At 37.0% G+C, this 16,572-nt stretch overlaps 5 protein-coding genes across 10 annotated transcripts; 1 reads left to right on the top strand and 4 right to left on the bottom strand.

Annotated features, from left to right (window-relative positions):
- Window positions 1–252: 252 nt before the first annotated feature.
- On the bottom strand, window positions 253–2,833 carry LOC105634831 (pentatricopeptide repeat-containing protein At2g13600). The gene has a single exon (XM_012217756.4). It carries the CDS (start codon window positions 2,547–2,549, stop codon window positions 426–428), a length of 2,124 nt encoding a protein of 707 aa, XP_012073146.1. The 5' UTR covers window positions 2,550–2,833; the 3' UTR covers window positions 253–425.
- A 364-nt stretch (window positions 2,834–3,197) lies between these two features.
- On the top strand, window positions 3,198–5,880 carry LOC105634830 (Pentatricopeptide repeat (PPR) superfamily protein). The gene has a single exon (XM_012217755.4). The coding sequence runs from the start codon at window positions 3,470–3,472 to the stop codon at window positions 5,717–5,719; it is 2,250 nt and encodes a 749-aa protein (XP_012073145.1). The 5' UTR covers window positions 3,198–3,469; the 3' UTR covers window positions 5,720–5,880.
- A 408-nt stretch (window positions 5,881–6,288) lies between these two features.
- Window positions 6,289–8,713, bottom strand: LOC105634828 (Hus1-like protein). Of its 3 annotated transcripts, none has more exons than XM_012217753.4 (2): window positions 8,476–8,713; window positions 6,289–7,477 (listed from the first exon to the last, which is right to left on the bottom strand). In XM_012217753.4, the coding sequence occupies exon 2, from the start codon at window positions 7,386–7,388 to the stop codon at window positions 6,426–6,428; it is 963 nt and encodes a 320-aa protein (XP_012073143.1). In that variant the 5' UTR covers window positions 7,389–7,477; window positions 8,476–8,713; the 3' UTR covers window positions 6,289–6,425. The 3 variants fall into 3 exon arrangements, with proteins under 3 accessions (XP_012073143.1, XP_020535221.1, XP_012073144.1); XM_020679562.3 differs by having other exon boundaries at window positions 6,289–7,468; XM_012217754.4 differs by having other exon boundaries at window positions 6,289–7,447.
- Window positions 8,714–8,902: 189 nt separating this feature from the next.
- Window positions 8,903–12,011, bottom strand: LOC149499362 (protein FAR1-RELATED SEQUENCE 6-like). 3 transcript variants are annotated; one of them, XM_089723782.1, is made up of 3 exons: window positions 11,796–12,009; window positions 11,210–11,368; window positions 8,903–11,054 (listed from the first exon to the last, which is right to left on the bottom strand). In XM_089723782.1, exon 3 carries the CDS (start codon window positions 11,041–11,043, stop codon window positions 9,046–9,048), a length of 1,998 nt encoding a protein of 665 aa, XP_089579908.1. In that variant the 5' UTR covers window positions 11,044–11,054; window positions 11,210–11,368; window positions 11,796–12,009; the 3' UTR covers window positions 8,903–9,045. The 3 variants fall into 3 exon arrangements, with proteins under 3 accessions (XP_089579908.1, XP_089579901.1, XP_089579913.1); XM_089723787.1 differs by lacking the exon at window positions 11,210–11,368 and having other exon boundaries at window positions 8,975–9,319; window positions 9,394–11,054; window positions 11,796–12,011; XM_089723775.1 differs by lacking the exon at window positions 11,210–11,368 and having other exon boundaries at window positions 11,796–12,008.
- A 577-nt stretch (window positions 12,012–12,588) lies between these two features.
- On the bottom strand, window positions 12,589–16,334 carry LOC105634826 (protein FAR1-RELATED SEQUENCE 6). Of its 2 annotated transcripts, XM_012217750.4 has the most exons (3): window positions 16,177–16,334; window positions 15,168–15,298; window positions 12,589–14,761 (listed from the first exon to the last, which is right to left on the bottom strand). In XM_012217750.4, the coding sequence occupies exon 3, from the start codon at window positions 14,759–14,761 to the stop codon at window positions 12,758–12,760; it is 2,004 nt and encodes a 667-aa protein (XP_012073140.3). In that variant the 5' UTR covers window positions 15,168–15,298; window positions 16,177–16,334; the 3' UTR covers window positions 12,589–12,757. The 2 variants fall into 2 exon arrangements, with proteins under 2 accessions (XP_012073140.3, XP_089579898.1); XM_089723772.1 differs by lacking the exon at window positions 15,168–15,298.
- Window positions 16,335–16,572: the final 238 nt, after the last annotated feature.

The following is a 16,572-nucleotide window of genomic DNA, read 5'->3' as shown; positions in this document are numbered from 1 at the left end:
TTCTCTGGAGTTCAGAATCTCATTTGGCAAAATTTACCCTGTGATGGGAAACTTTCATCTGCATATGGAATGGCATTTTACTGATTTGTAATTTATAGGAAACTAGTGTTATCGTAATGGAATGGGTAGCAAAACAAAGGAAGCAAGACCAAATATGGACGCAAGGCTGATTGATGTGGTATGTTAAATTGAGTTTTAAATCCATGTCAATCTCTTAGCGAAACAAATATACTTGGACAATTTTGACAGTAGTTTTGACATTTGAAATCCAAGAAAGATAGTTTGATCTCTTGTGATCTTTTAGAAAGTTATGAAGACATTGTATTAAGAAGATTATCAGAGAAGCTTTTATTTCCTAGCGGGAAGAGAACAATTTGGTCACAAGTATAAAGAATAAAACGATAGAATAAACCATTCCGAGCAAATTACATGACAGCAACATCAGCAGTTATTTCCGTTTGGCAACAGAAGCCTACATCTAAGTCGCTCTGTTCCTCATAAGCCTCATGATCACCATCATCTGGAACATATCCAGCTCGCTTCATCTGCTGTGTGAGGATTTTCAATAACAAATAGATCTCCTTCTTTTGAGGGTGTCTCTTATCTTTCACCATGAAAACATGCACATGACCCAGAACTTCAATCCAGCTGCAACCAGGCTGTTTAGCGACTCCTCTATGCCTCATCAGTTTTCTTACTCTTACCACATCCTTCCATCTGCCAAGCTCCGCATACATATTTGAGAGAAGAACATAAGGTCCAGAGTTTGTAGGGTCAATTTCCAAGAGCTTCTCGGCAACATACTCCCCTAAGGTAATGTTGTGATGAACTTTACAAGCACCAAGCAAAGATCCCCAGACAACGGCATCAGGGGGCATAGGCATTGTCTCTATGAAATTTTTTGCTTCATCGAGGCAACCAGCACGACCAAGCAAATCAACCATGCATGTATAATGATCTTTGCTTGGTACCAAATCATATTCCTCAGTCATCAAGGAAAAGTAATGTCGGCCCTCTTTCACAAGCCCTGCGTGACTACAAGCACACAGAGCACCAATCATAGTAACATGGTCTGGTTTCTCCCCAGATCCTAACATTTTCCTAAATAGTTCAAGGGCCTCCATTCCATAACCATTTTGGGCATATCCTACTATCATTGCATTCCACGAGACATAATCCCTCTCCACCATATTTTCAAAAACTCGACACCCTTCCTCAACTGATCCACATTTCATGTACATGTCAATGAGGGCATTCCCTACAAAAACATCAGGATCTTCACCAGCTTGAAACTGAAACCCATGCTTCAAAACATGAGTGTGCGCCTGTCTGCCAAGCTGTAGATCAGCAAGATTCGAGCAGGCATTCAATAGGTTCCCAAATGTGTAATGTGTTGGGCAGATGGCTTCCCTCTTTAGCATGCGGAAGAGTCCAAGTGCTTCTTCATTCTCCCCATTTTGTGTATATCCTGCAATAAGGGCATTCCAAGAGATTACATTCCTCTCCATCATCTTTGTAAATACTAATCTTGCTGCTTTAAAGCTTGCTGCCTTGGCATAACCACTAACCATGGAGGTTTCAGAAACCACACTCCTCATAGGCATCGTATCAAAAAGATGTCTAGCTTCATTAATTCTACCACACTTTGCATACATATCAACCAATGCGTTGCCTAATATAAGATCATCCCTAAATTTATCACATTTCACCACACAGGCATGAATTTCTAAACCTTGTTTAATTGCAGCCAAGCTTGCACAAGCACTCACCACACTAGCCAGTGTAACCTCATCCGGTTTAAGCCCACTTTCTATCATCCTCTCAAAAATTTCTAAAGCCTTCCTTGCAGGATCATTTTGTTCATAACAAGTAATCAAGCTATTCCAAGAAACAACATTCCTCTCCTTCATCCCGTCAAAAACCTTTTGAGCACAATCCACAACCCTGCATTTGGAATACATGTCAATAAGCGCAGAGCCCATATAAACATCCCATGAGAACTGAGATTTCAACATTAAACAATGAATTTGCGTACCCATTTTCAGGTCCTTTAACCCTGAACAAGCACTTAGACCACTACCAAATGAATACTCATTGAGCACGAAGCCCTCCCCATGCATCCTAACAAAACAATCCAAAGCTTCTTCAAACCGATCATGCTGTGCAAAGCCAGCAATGATTGAATTCCAAGAGCACTGGTCAGCATGAGGCATGGACGAAAACAACCGTGCTCCCTCATCAATAAAACCAGATTTCATCAAGGTACTAGAAATGGAGTTCCAGGTAAAAGTATTCCTCTCTGGCATTTTATCAAACACCTTGCGCGCATCATCCAAACAACCGCACTTGCCATATGAATCGATAAGCCTATTCTGTATGAAAACTTCAGTTGCGAATTGGGTTTTGATGATGCGTGCATGTATGCGACGTGTGTCACTGGCAGACTGGGATTTGACACATGAATCCAAGAGCTTTGCAAAATGAGAAGAGTCGAGGAAAGAGAGGTCACCAATGGCTTGCTTAACTTTAGTGACACCATGTCTATTCATTCATTATCGTCGTAGACGAAGAAGGTCTGGAGTTTTGAATTCAAGCTCCCGCCTTTTCTTGCACTTTGGTGTTTATGGGAACTGGTAACAACGTATAAGAAGAAGATAAGATGCTAAAAGCTTAAAAATATGCAAATAGGAGTAGATTACTAGTTAAAAGTGGTATGCAAGAAATTACTATCATTTTGCCCCTCAACTTGTGCCTAATATATAAAAGCCCCATAAATGAACTTTTCAGCCAAATAATTGTAGAATTCCATGTGAAAATATAAGCAAAATTACCATAAGTGTACAAGTTCTAGAGTTATTTGGCTCAAAAGTTCATTTATGAGTTTTTTTTTTAATATATATATATTTAGAGCAAGCTTAGCTAATTTAAAAAAAAAAAAAAAATTAATTTCGATATTTGATTGGCATTTTCTTAGAAAAATTAAAATTTTGAATATAGGTCCTATTCCTACTTTTTGCATGTATATAGAAAAGTATTTTTCCTGTCTCAATAATGAAAAAATTAGATTACTATAAAAATAAAAATATCTATTGGCACAATTATGTTAATTGTTTTTGAAAACTTTACTATAGTCTAAACACGGTAATTTAATTTTTCCTAATGTTCTTCTACCTTTTCAGAAAAGCTATTTTTTATTAAAAAAAAAAAAAAAAAAAAAAAAGGAATTCCCGTCATCAAGTACCACCGTAATCGAAAGTTAATGAAGAATTTGAAGATGTGATATTCATTATAGCCAACAGCATAATGATTCAAATGGTAGATTGGTTTCCTCTTTAAATTATAATCCGTGAGAGAGAATAAGATTAATACTAGTGAACTAGCAACTGATAGTAAGGGAAATAATCAATGGCGATAAAATTTTGGATCCTCAATGTTTGAGCCTGAAATCTCTCATAACTAGTCTTGTTTTATGTCAATTTCATTTCTTTGCAAAACCCAATTTGGCTTCCTAACATACCATTCTTCAGCTTTCAAGAAAATGAAAATGATCTCAATGGCATCTACTCTTCCCTTGTCCTCACCCACCCACATCCCCTCAGAAAATCCTCCTTTCTCCCTTCTCCAAACCTGCAAATCCATGGACCAACTCAAGCAAATTCACTCCCTAGCAATCAAAACTGGCATTGCATGCAACCCCATCACACAAAATAAGATTATTGCCTTGTGTTGTACTAAAGAATTCGGGGATATGGATTACGCGCGCCAATTGTTTGATACAATTTCTGAACCAACAGTCTTCCTTTGGAATACCATGTTGAAAGGGTATTCAAGGACTGGTTATCCTAAACTTGGGGTTTCTACGTATTTAGAAATGTTAAAGAGGAGTTTTATACCTGATTGTTACACTTACCCGTTCTTGATGAAAGGTTTTACAAGAGATATCGCATTAGAATGTGGCAAGGAGTTGCATTGTCATGTGGTGAAATATGGGCTTGGTTCTAGTGTCTTTATTCAAAATGCATTGATAAATATGTATTCTTTGTGTGGTTTAATTGACATGGCTCGTGGGATCTTTGATATGAGTTGTAAGAGTGATGTGGTCACTTGGAATACAGTGATTTCTGGTTACAACAGAATAAAACAATATGATGAATCTAAGAAGCTGTTTTGTAAGATGGAGAAGAAAGGAGTGTTACCTTCTTCGGTTACAGTTGTTTTGGTATTATCAGCTTGCTCTAAGTTGAAGGATTTAGAATGTGGTCAACAAGTTCACAAGTATGTTACTGACCGTATTGTCGAGTCCAATTTGACAGTGGAAAATGCTTTAATTGACATGTATGCTGCATGTGGTGAAATGAGTGTTGCACTTCAGATTTTTAAGAATATGAAAAAGCGCGATGTGATTTCTTGGACTGCTATTGTTACTGGGTTTGTGAATATAGGACAACTTGATATGGCTAGAAACTATTTTGACCAGATGCCTGAGAGAGACTATGTTTCGTGGACTGCCATGATAAATGGATACATTCGAGTTAATTGCTTCAAAGAGGCTTTGATTCTTTTCCGTCAGATGCAAGCTTCCAATGTAAAACCAGACGAATTCACCATGGTTAGCGTACTGACAGCTTGTGCACAACTTGGTGCGCTAGAGCTAGGAGAATGGGTAAAGACTTATATTGACAAAAACAAGGTAAAAAATGATGCCTTTGTTGGGAATGCTTTGATAGACATGTACTTCAAATGTGGGGAAGTTGAAAAGGCACGAAGCATATTTAATGGTATTTCTCAGCGAGACAAATTTACATGGACTGCCATGATTGTTGGCCTTGCCATTAATGGACATGGCAAAGAGGCTCTTGATGTGTTTGCTCAAATGTTGAAAGCTTCAGTAACTCCGGATGAGATAACTTATGTTGGTGTTCTTTGTGCTTGTACTCACACCGGCATGGTGAACGAAGGGAGGAAGTTTTTCGTTGGCATGACCACTCAACATGGCATCGACCCAAATGTGGCTCATTATGGATGCATGGTTGATCTTCTTGGTCGAGCCGGACATCTAAAAGAAGCTCACGAAGTTATAAAGAATATGCCCATGAAACCGAATTCAATTGTTTGGGGAGCACTTCTTGGTGCCTGTAGAGTTCATAAAGATGCAGAAATGGCTGAAATGGCAGCTAAACAAATTCTTGAGTTAGATCCAGCTAATGGAGCTGTTTATGTGATTCTACGGAATATTTACATAGCTTGCAATAAACGGGATAATTTACGTGAATTAAGAAAAACAATGATGGATAGAGGAATCAAGAAGATCCCTGGATGCAGTTTGATAGAGATGAATGGTGCTGTTCATGAATTTGTTGCTGGAGACCAATCTCATCCTCAGAAAAAAGCCATATATTTGAAGTTGGATGAAATGACATCTGATTTGAAATTGGCAGGGTATTCACCTGATACTTCTGAGGTGTTTCTTGAAATAGGAGAAGAAGATAAAGAGAGTGCAGTTTACCTGCACAGCGAGAAGCTGGCTATTGCATTTGGGCTCATCAGTTCAGGAGCCGGGACCACAATTAGAATTGTGAAGAACCTCAGAATCTGCGTAGATTGTCACCAAATGGCGAAGTTGGTATCAAAGGTGTATGATAGAGAAGTGATTGTCAGGGATCGAACTCGTTTCCATCATTTCAGGCACGGTTCATGCTCATGTGAAGATTATTGGTGATAGTTGAACAAATTGCATATTCTAAATTTTCTTAATCTAATTGTTCTTTTGAGTATCTGATGCAAGAAGCTAGCTAGCTAGCTAGCTTATGTTAATTGCATATGTTAATCAATTCAATAACATTCTGTAGTTAATATAGATGAATTTTTGTAACAGTTAAATGATGCCAAGTCTCTTCCTTGTTGCTCCAAATAACCTGGATGTAAAAATTATTCAGCTTGCTTGCCTAAGGTCTATGCCTATGAGGAACTCCACTGTACCTCCAGATGTCAACAGCTAAATCAACATGCTCAAGGTAGGTCATCTAGTCTACTAGTCCCTAAGATAGTATTAATAGATGGAAATAATATACAAACCATAATTTAAGCGCAAGTCCAAGGTGGGGGAACTAAGATGGTTAACCAAGAGCAAAGCATGTTGCTGAAATCACATACTTAAACATTTATATGAATTTCAGGTTGACATGTTCACCCAATATACTTTCACCTTAATGATAAACTCTTCTAAAATTTACTTTCTCTACAGAGGATTTAACAAAATCACTCCCACTACAAGAAGTTCCAGAAAGGTTTTATGGAATGCAATTTTTGCATAATTAAGATCTTTTGCAAATTTGAAATTCCAACTCCCAATTCAAAGTGAACAGAACTTGCCATCACATTCCAAATTCAGATACAGCATACATGAATTGGTAACAAATGTTCATTCAATTTGATCCTGGGTCAAGCACGGGAAGCCTACAATGTAGACTGATTGACTTATCTGTTTGGTGTGTTCCTGGAATAAAGAACTGGAATATTACAGTCAAGCAAGCACCCTCAGCAATGATCCCGTAAAAAGCAGTGTCTGGTTTGGCTAGATGACATTGAAGACTCTTGGAAAAGTGTCTTACACTCACTTGCACAGATTGGGCATCTCCCCTTGAAATTGCCCTCTGTGACCGAGTCTGAGCGCTTAAGTTTTGATCCTCAGGTGGAGCTGGGGCTTTGTCTCCAATAACCAACAGTTTACGAAATTCAGCACCTAATGTGATCAATGTAGTTGAAATTTGCACATGAAGATCCCCATACTTGCTTATAGAGACGTTTAGCAAATCACCAACATGCTTCATCCTGTCCACATAGTTTTGCAACTGATTCAAGTCTGGAACTTGAACCAAAGTCTGTGGCAGATCTTGGGCCATATCAAGAGCAGTTTGAAGTTCCAGCACTTGAGCTCTCGATAATGGTTTTGATATTGGTATGTCCTGAATAACTGCAGATTTATAACCCTTAGTTTCAAAGGTAAGAAAAGGCATTGGCTGTGTACAGTTTGGAGGAAGTTTCTTCACCAATTTAATCTGTAGGCGATTTGCAGTTAGTCCACCACTACCAAATTCACTGCAAATACTGACACTGCTTCGAACAGCACGATATAGAAGAGAAATGTCTATGGCAAAGGCAATGCGGTCCTCATTCTGGCTGGAAATGCGATAATCATCAAAGAGAGCCTCTTTTCGGAACTGAGCAATGGATTGAACTCCGTCCCCATTGAGAAGATTGTGAAGGAAAATAGCATGATCCCTGGTAAGGAAAAGATGACATACCTTTCCCATTTTTTCCATGGCAGGTAGGAACCTCCTTTCTAACAGACTAACACCATTCTCTGCAAGAAAAGCCTTGAACTTCATCTCTTTCAAGTCCGAGTTATCACTTCTGCCAAAAATAATAGGTACTGCAGCTACTGCCTCTGCACAAATACAGATACATGCTGCAATTACTAGCAGCATGAGCAAGGCGGATAACTGGTTATTACTATTATAAAAAGCAGAAAGTGGCATGAAAGTAAAAATATTTCAAAAATATGCAGTTGCATTTATCTTTTTTCGACAATTTTTGATTAACTTCAATTATTTGAAACTTTTTCTCCCTAGATCCGCCGTATCCCAGAGCTAATAAGTAATAATCAATGTTCCAAACGTCACAAAAGATTATGATACTAGAACTTGTTGAAATAAATATAAACTAGCATATCCTGCACAAGCCAGTATTGAATGTAGAGGTTCCATATCTGTAGAAATTGAACCAGAAAAAGACGACCGCCACCACTACAACGTTTTGATGCCACAATCTAGAGCCAAAAATTTAACTGATTCATCCATAGAGCCTAATTCTTATCAACAATCTACCACCAATCTCATTCACTAGTATGATAAGAAATAACCAGATAAAAGAAAGGAAAAAGTATGACCAAAATGCAATTTTAGCATGAAAATCTAAAGTTAAGTACCCAAAGCACCATATTCGGGTAAAAGAAAAAAAAAAAAAAAAGAAGAAGAAAAGATCTAATAGTTGGTAGGGGGTTTACAAGTGCCTAGTGCTGCACTACAACATGGTAGACTCCACTCTGCATATTAACAAATCTGACCTATTTATTATGGAATGTTAATATCTTAATTATCACCCGATTCCTTTTTTTTTTTTTTTTCTTTTTTTTTTTTCCCTTCAAATTATGAGAGGTTATGCTTCATGATACAATTTCAATCTCTACCATAACGAATACTACAACAATCAATCTAAACAGTAAATACTAGGGGTTTGTATACCAGTTTTACAAAAAATTTACGAAATTCAAAGTAAATCAAATGTTACCAAACAGCAATTAACAATTTTAGTATTCACCAGCCGTATTCGTCTGATTCGACAAATGAAGTTGTTTTTTCCCATTTTTTCTCGGGAACCAAACAAAAAATTAGAAATGAACGATTATAAGCTTACCCGGATCGGGCTTTTGAAGATGGCGCCACAGAGCTGTTGAATGCGCGAAATGGAGGGAAATTGCAAAGAGCAAAGAGGGTTTATTACCAGGAAACGGGACGAGACGGGAAGGCTAAACTTGTAACTTAACTTCTTTCACCGTGGAGAAATTTTCCTTCTTTACCGTTACCGCGTTTTCTTTTCCCGATAACACCATTTCCATTTTTTCATTTTTTTTCCCTAAATTTTGACCCCAAAATTATTCTTTTTTTCATTAAAAATGGATTTGCCCTGTAGAAAATGTGCATAGTTAGAACTCTTGAATTCAACTATCAAAATATAAGGCTTAAAAGTTCGTCCACTGCATAAATTCGTCCATATATAGTGGCGGATCCAGAATCGAAAACTAGGGATCAATTAGAAAATTCATTTACCAATGGACCAAAGATTTCAAATTGGTATCCACTGTACATGTTTTCTTAAAGAAGCAAAACAATACAATTAGTAATTTACGTGAACATATAAAACCAACAACATATATTTCTCTAACTTCTAGTTCCACAAAATTAAGCTTCCCTAGCTAATACATGGCTAGTTTTCTGAAAGATGAAACTTGTTCAATATCTCACCCAAAGCTTGCACTGTAATTTTGTAGTGATCTTGTGATTTCTTTCCTTCCTCTACAACCCGCACAATGCATTTATACAAATGGTCATACCTGTGAACTGGGTTATTAGTATCAATACCACCACCAAATCTGTGATCAAGAACATATGATCGCTTCACGTCTTTTCTCCATCGTGTAAGAATGTATTGCGGTGGGATCTCCTCCAAACCATTTTGGTTGAGGATACTTAGAGCGTGCCTGCATAAATATCCTCTGAAGTTGAACAAACCACAAACACAAAGGATGTCCATTTCTGATGCATTGTACATTACCTCAAAGTCGCTTGTCTCTTGACAGTTGCCCTCAATCTCAACTTGTTCTTTGACTATATATGTTATTAATGGTCCATCAACACTTACCTGTCTTGTGCTGAAACAAGCATACATGCCCTCCACCTCCTTTTCGAACCTCTTTAGTATTTCATTTGTGTACAATTTCGAGAGTTGCAGCTCAAAATAACATCTAGATTTTAAAATAAAGCTTGAATTCCTTGAATCCATATCTGCCAAGGCTTCAAGTTGATGATTCATCTGTAAAGCTTGATCATATTTGTTCAAAAATTCTTTAATAGAAGTATGTTTATCCAGATACCCTTCAAAAATTGAAGGCACAATCTCATTTTGCCGGACTGGAAATAAGCCTGCCAAAAATGTTTCTTTCACATAAGCTGGAGCCCACCTTTTCCTATCTTCATATAAAGTTTGAATCCATTTATGGTCCCTGATTCCATGATGTTGGATCATCTGCTCCCAAGCTGCTTCAAATTCCTCGGGCCTTAGGAAGTCATAAACTGTTTTATTCAATGCTTCTTTAATTGCTTCAAATTCAAATAAATCTCCAAGAATCTTCGGAATACCTTGCATGATACGAGACAAATGAAGGCAATGGGAAGCCCTTGGGAAAACATCAGCAACTGCAGTTTGCAAATTTATGCACTGGTCAGTGATGACAGTTTGTGGAGGACGTCCTAACATACATGTAAGCCATGCTCTCAACAACCAAATATATGATTCAGTAGTTTCACCAGCAAGTAAACCACAACCCAATAGTATGGACTGCGCATGGTGATTTACTCCAATAAATGAAACCAATGGTACTTCAAGTTCATCTTTCAAGCATGTAATGTCAATTACAATGACATCACCAAAATAGCCATATGAAACCCTAGACTTTGCATCAGCCCAGAACAAATTCCTCATACATCCTTTTTCATTAAGATCCACCACATAAAAGAAGTTGGGGTCCGTCAACTGCAGGCGGCAAAAAAAATTCTGAATCGCCAGGGCATCTCCCTCTTTAAGCTTCAACTGACTGGAGTGGGGAGGATTTCCACACTGTCCTTCATCATCATCTACACCTTCATTGCCCTCAGCATCTACAATCACAGTGCGATACAGCCTAATTTTCTGCACTTCGTCAGAAGCATCTAATTGCAATGTCCTTTTAGTTCCAGCACCTATTAGCTTATGTGATTTGTAGAACTTTCCACTTGCTGGGCTAATTAAGTGATTGTGCTCCAGCTCAACTTCAATAATTCTCCACCTTTTGTTTTCCATCAACCTAAATTTGACCATTGCTGGACACCCAGTTCTTGTTTCAGGTCTTGGCCGGTTCGCTTCACTTTTCTTTTTGAAACCTGCACTACTACAGCTAAGCTTTCCTCTGTATCTTTCTTTACTCTTTCTATACCATGTATTGCTTACTCTAACCCCAAATCCCTGTTCCTTGGCATAGCAATTGTAGAAGTAATATACATCCTCGTAGGACTCGAATTCCATTCCAACAGAAGGAGGCAGAGGATTTTCCCCCTGGATTACACCAGTTTGACCAACATATTCTGCCATTGCACAATCTCCTTCAATCTCAAATTCATCTGCATCATCCTCACCTACTGGCTCAGTGTTGAGGGACACTTCATCCATCTGCAAAACACCTGGAATGATGTGACAAACAATAAGCTTCCAGAAAATTGGAACATAATATTGGCAAGGAAATTTATCAGTAATGCCACTTGAACAAAATACCAAAAAATAGGAAAGGTAAAAAGCATCCAAATAATATTTATAGAAAAATCCCTGCTAAATCTACCTTTAATATTAGATATATCACAATTTCCCACTTCTGATCAAAGATAACAACGGCTGCCTGTGTGCACAAAGGAACCCACAAGACACAACCTTTTCGGAAGGAAATGAAGTACCCTCTGCTATACTATCCGAAGGTCCAATAAAGGTGTATTGCTGTTCACTAACCAAACATATTATTAAAGCACTCCAAATTATCAAATATCACAAGTAACAGTAAGTTTCAATCCTGCATTTGAAAGCCTTGAATCAACAGAAACCCTATATAAATCAGTCAAATAACATATTTGGTGATGCACTACAGCGACATAAAAGGATAACATTTGGCTAAGCTAAGTAGAAAGGAAGTTTGATCTGCTCCGTATTATCCAGCATGGTTTATAAGACAGACACAACAAATTGAACACAGAACCTTTGCAAATTAAACCAAAAATCCAAATTCAGATTATCAGCATATTGTTAAGCATGACATATAATTGAAAAGAAGAAGAAGAAGAAGAAGAAGAAGAAATCATTGTGGAAAAAAAAAAGTGTTAGTGAGAAAGGTAAAAATTTAAAGACTTCTTGGAAAAATAAAATGAGTGACTTACCTAAAAAATTATTGATATTGGAAATTCAAGACTGTTGATTCAGTTGATTCAAGAGAACGCCAATCTCACTGGAAGACAGCCGGAGTTAATCGGAGCTTCCTTGAGGGAAACATGAATACAGGGAGCATTTTCTTTCCTTCTCTTTTTCTTTGCTTTTTTTGTAATAAAACCCAATAAGTCTTTATATTTCCTATATTGACCCCTTCTACTATCACATTTTTCTGGTGCATTAAGAATCATGTGCCGGCAACAGCAACTTTATATGAATTTAGGTTCGAGCCAACAAATTGAATGTTTCTAAAATTCAAATGATGATTTTCTAAATTTCATTTCATTTTACACTAGCATATGCTATTTTAAGGATAATTTCAAAGTTGGCCGAGAGGAGCATATTTATAAAATTGTTTGTATATACTAGTTTATTTCATTTTTTAAAGAAAAAGATGATTACCTTCAAAAAAACAGAAAAAGCTGATATTTTATTAATATATATTGTTATCGGAAAAAACTAACTCATTTATACTAGATCCATGACTACACTTATAAACCAAATAACAATTAAAAATTCTTTAAAAAGTGTTACGCAGGTTTTTTCATTGTTATTGGACTGATTTAGGTAATTTTTCCAATTGGTAATTGCATTATTATTAAAGACACTAATCTTGGAACAACAAAAATGGAAAAATAAGTTATCCACTTCTTTAAAAAATGGACAACAATATGAAATAAATAAAAAGGAAAATCAATCCTTTTCTTTAGGCATTTGATATATTAAAGGAAACTCATATAAAAATGAAAAAACTATATAGATCCAATTCAATATTTATATGGATAAAAATAATCTAGAAATTGTAATCTAGAAATTTTCTTTCCTAACACCCCTAAATTCCAATTTTTGACATTTAAAAGCACAAGACTGCTAGTATATTTACAATAAACCTAGCACCCTTTACATTGTAAAACTATTCTTGCTTTTCTTCTACCTCATGAACCCTGTTCAATGATTCTTCAAATGCTTGCAATGCAACACTATAGTGATCTAAAGAAATCACTCCTTCCTCTACAACTTGCAAAGCACTTCTGTACAACTGATTAAACCATTGAACACGATCAGTAACATTGACTCTATTGGAGCTGTGATCTGGAATGTACAAGCGCTTGTAATCCTTTTTCCACCGCGACAAAATATATTTTGAAGGGACTTCTTCTACTCCATTAAAGTTAAGCACACACAAAGCATGACGACATAAATATCCATAGAAGTTGAAGCAGCTGCAAATGCATCGAACCTCTCCTGCACTTCTGTTATACAGGACTTCATAATCTCTAATTTCCCTTCGATTTCCTTCGCCCATTACACGTTCCTTGACCAAAAATATTATAATTGGTCCATCAACATGTATCTGTGTAGTGCTAAAACAAGAATACATTTCTTCCACCTCAAATTGGAACTTCTTAAATATTTCCCTAGTGTACACTTTTGACAGCTGCAACTCAAAAGAACATCTGGTTTTCAATGGTGGGCCGGAGCTTCTAGACTCGATATCTGCAAGAGTTTCTTCCTTGTGCTTTTTTTGGAGAGCTAATTCATATTTATCCAGAAATTCTTTCAAAGGAGTTTGTTTATGCACATATTTATCAAAAAATGGATTCAATGCCTCACCAGGCTGGGCAGAAGACAATCCAGCAAAGATTGTGTCCTTTAAATAAACTGGGGCCCACCAAACTCGATCTTCATATAGTGATCGAAGCCATTCATGATCAACAACTCCAAATCGCTGGATCATAAATCCCCATGCTGCTTCAAATTCAATTACTTTCAAAGTTTCATAAACTGTTTTAATCAAAGCCTTTCTGATTGCATCATAGTTACGCAATCCTCCCAATTTTTCTGGAACCCTTCTCATGATATGTGACAAACCAAAACGATGGTGAGATCTTGGAAATATCTCTGCAATTGCATTCTGCAGAACTTTACACCTGTCCGTAATAATTGTTTGGGGAGTGCATGCTGAGAGACATGTAAGCCATGTTTTGAATAACCAAATATAAGACTCTGTTGTCTCACCTGCAAGCAGGCCGCAACCCAATAAAACAGACTGGCCATGGTGATTTACTCCAACAAATGCCACAAGTGGTATCTCATATTTGCTTGACAAGTAAGTGTTGTCGATATAAATGACATCACTAAAGTAACCACGTGCAGCCCTTGACCTAGCATCAACCCAGAACACATTTCGCAGGTGCCCTTCATCATTGAGATCCATCAAATAAAAGAAGTTTGGATTAGTCAACTGCATACGACAAAGGTAGTTATAAATAGCTTGTGCATCACCCCTTTTAAGATTCAGTTGATGGGGAACTTCAGAAAAGCTCCCAACTTCTCTTGCATTTGAACTTGAGTTCCCATTACCCCCTGCATCTATTACGAGCGCCCGGTACAACTTGATTGTTCGTACTTCTGCATCTGAACTTGACTGTGACTTCCTTTTGTTTCCAGTTCCCATCTTCTTAACAGATTTATATATCTTAGTACCTAATAGGTGATTGTGTTCGAGCATAACCTCTAACACCCTCCACCTCTTGGAGTCCACCAGCCTCATCCTTATCATTGCCGGACAACCTGTTCTTGTTTCCTTTCTCAAACGATTCACATCTTTAATTCGTTTGAAACCCTGGCTACTGCAACAAAGGACTGCGCCATACTTCTCTCTACTGTTTCGCTTGAACCATGAATTCTTAACTCTAACACGAAATCCCACTTCCTTAGCATAGCAATTGTAATAATTATAAGCATCATCATAAGACTCAAACTCCATGCCAACAGCAGGTGGAACAAATTCTTTTTTCTCTTCATGCACGCCATTTTCCCCATGTAACTCAGTTATCTCACCATCCTTTTCTTTCTGACTCTTGATCAACTCACCATCAGGTAGTTGATCAATGCTGCAAGGGGCTTCTGCCATCTGTAAAACAAAATCACTCACTTATATCAGAAGTATGCTATACAACAACAAAAATAAAGAGATGAAACATTTAAGTATGAAACAAATCTCCACCGCTGGCAGTAAGACTAATGGCCATCCTGTTGAGGGTCTATTATCAATAAATTAACCAGCACCTAACCACCACTTCCCATAGAAAAATTTAAGAGTTCTAAATAAGACTATCATAGAAACATGTATTCCAATTTGATGACTATTTTGATTATCATTATCCACTACTATCACCCAACTTCCACAATTTTTTACTTGAAGTTCTAAACCACTCTTGATTATCTAACTATATGGATAGAAACGAAAAGGTCAATTGTATGATGCTCTAGAAAGAAATGAAGAATTCATGCATTCTTTATGAACAGCATATAAGTACCTGTCTCTGACCTCCCAATCCTGAGGGTCCTGAAAGTCTAAATCTTGAAGAATCTCCCAAAATTTTCCAGAATTGGGGATCTTATAGCTAGAGAACAAAACTTATTTCCATTCAACTTAGAAATGATCAACCTGGAGAGAGGAAAGAAAATGACGAAATACATGTCAGTTCAAGAACATCTTAATGATCTAATTTTAAAAAGTTGAATAAGTAAACCATTACTAACTGATCCACAAAAAAAACCAACAGCTACTGATGTATCTACAGTTTCATGCATTTTCAGATGCTTTCCAGATTGCTAATAGCCGATTCCACCAAACTTGAACGCAGTACAAAGCTTGAAACACATTGAAGTTCCACTCACTTAAATAAATCTTACTTTGCTTGATTCTATAACCAATAAAATACTATTTGATTGCAAATTAGTTTCCTTGACTATTGCCTCATTGGTGCAATCTGATTCACCTCCTCCAGCAACTACTTACACTAGATGATTCACAAATGACTTCAACAAGCAGCATTTCACACACTTTGTAAGAATGACGCTTTTAGGCAATTTTACTGTCTCTCCAATAAAATCTCACTATAAAGATTCATTAACAATTTGTATCATATTTATGTTCTAATTTCTTATTTTAAAAAAAGTAAGTATAGTGAGACTAGCAAAGGAAAGCTACAACCCTAAAACCAATCTAAACAAGAAAAGGAATAAGGAAATAGAACATTTCACTTGATTATAATCACTGTTAGTCCTCCTCCTATAGAATAGAGCTCTCTAAGCATCAAAATGGCCCTGTATTTATGTTATAAAATAACAATTTAACCACAAATTTACCATATTCAAAATTTGAGAATGGAACTTATTGCATCTAAAGTTGAAACCAATTCAGGATTGCTAGAAACAGGAAACAAACAGAAACTTTAATCTGAGGAACAAATACTGAAACAATAAAAGAAATACTAGAATTGAAAAGCAACGGTGGGTACGTGAGATGCTGAAAGCACTCACAGTGGATAACTTTGAATTCGGCGGCGAAGATCCGGCGACTCGGACGATTCCGGTGGCGACCTTGATTTTTACAGGCCTTTTTTATTTTTTTTATTTTTTTCTGCTTGTTGCAGAAAGCGAGAGAGCTCGACGGGTGAGGTTAGAGTTTCCAGGGAAATGGTCGCGTCCGGTTAGTTTTGCTAGAGTGCTGTGCATTTAACGGCTTGATTTCGCTACGTCAAAGTAAGATCAGCAAGGACCGTTGGATGGTTCCTCCTGGAAAACTATGAACGATGTCGTTTCACTAAATCATGCTTCTCGAGACTTTGCGTTATTCTTCGTGAGACTTTGCGTCATGTAGCAAGAATTTTCAAAGATAAAAATTAATAATTCATTTTTCCCAGGATATTTGAATAG

The sequence above is a fragment of the Jatropha curcas genome, chromosome 1 (genome assembly GCF_041381405.1).
Source record: "Jatropha curcas cultivar XTBG-Jc1 chromosome 1, XTBG_Jcur_1.0, whole genome shotgun sequence".
In the NCBI taxonomy this organism is placed as follows: Eukaryota; Viridiplantae; Streptophyta; class Magnoliopsida; order Malpighiales; family Euphorbiaceae; genus Jatropha; species Jatropha curcas.
Note: the sequence above shows the minus strand (reverse complement) of the source record. Positions and strands in the feature narration are given on the sequence as shown.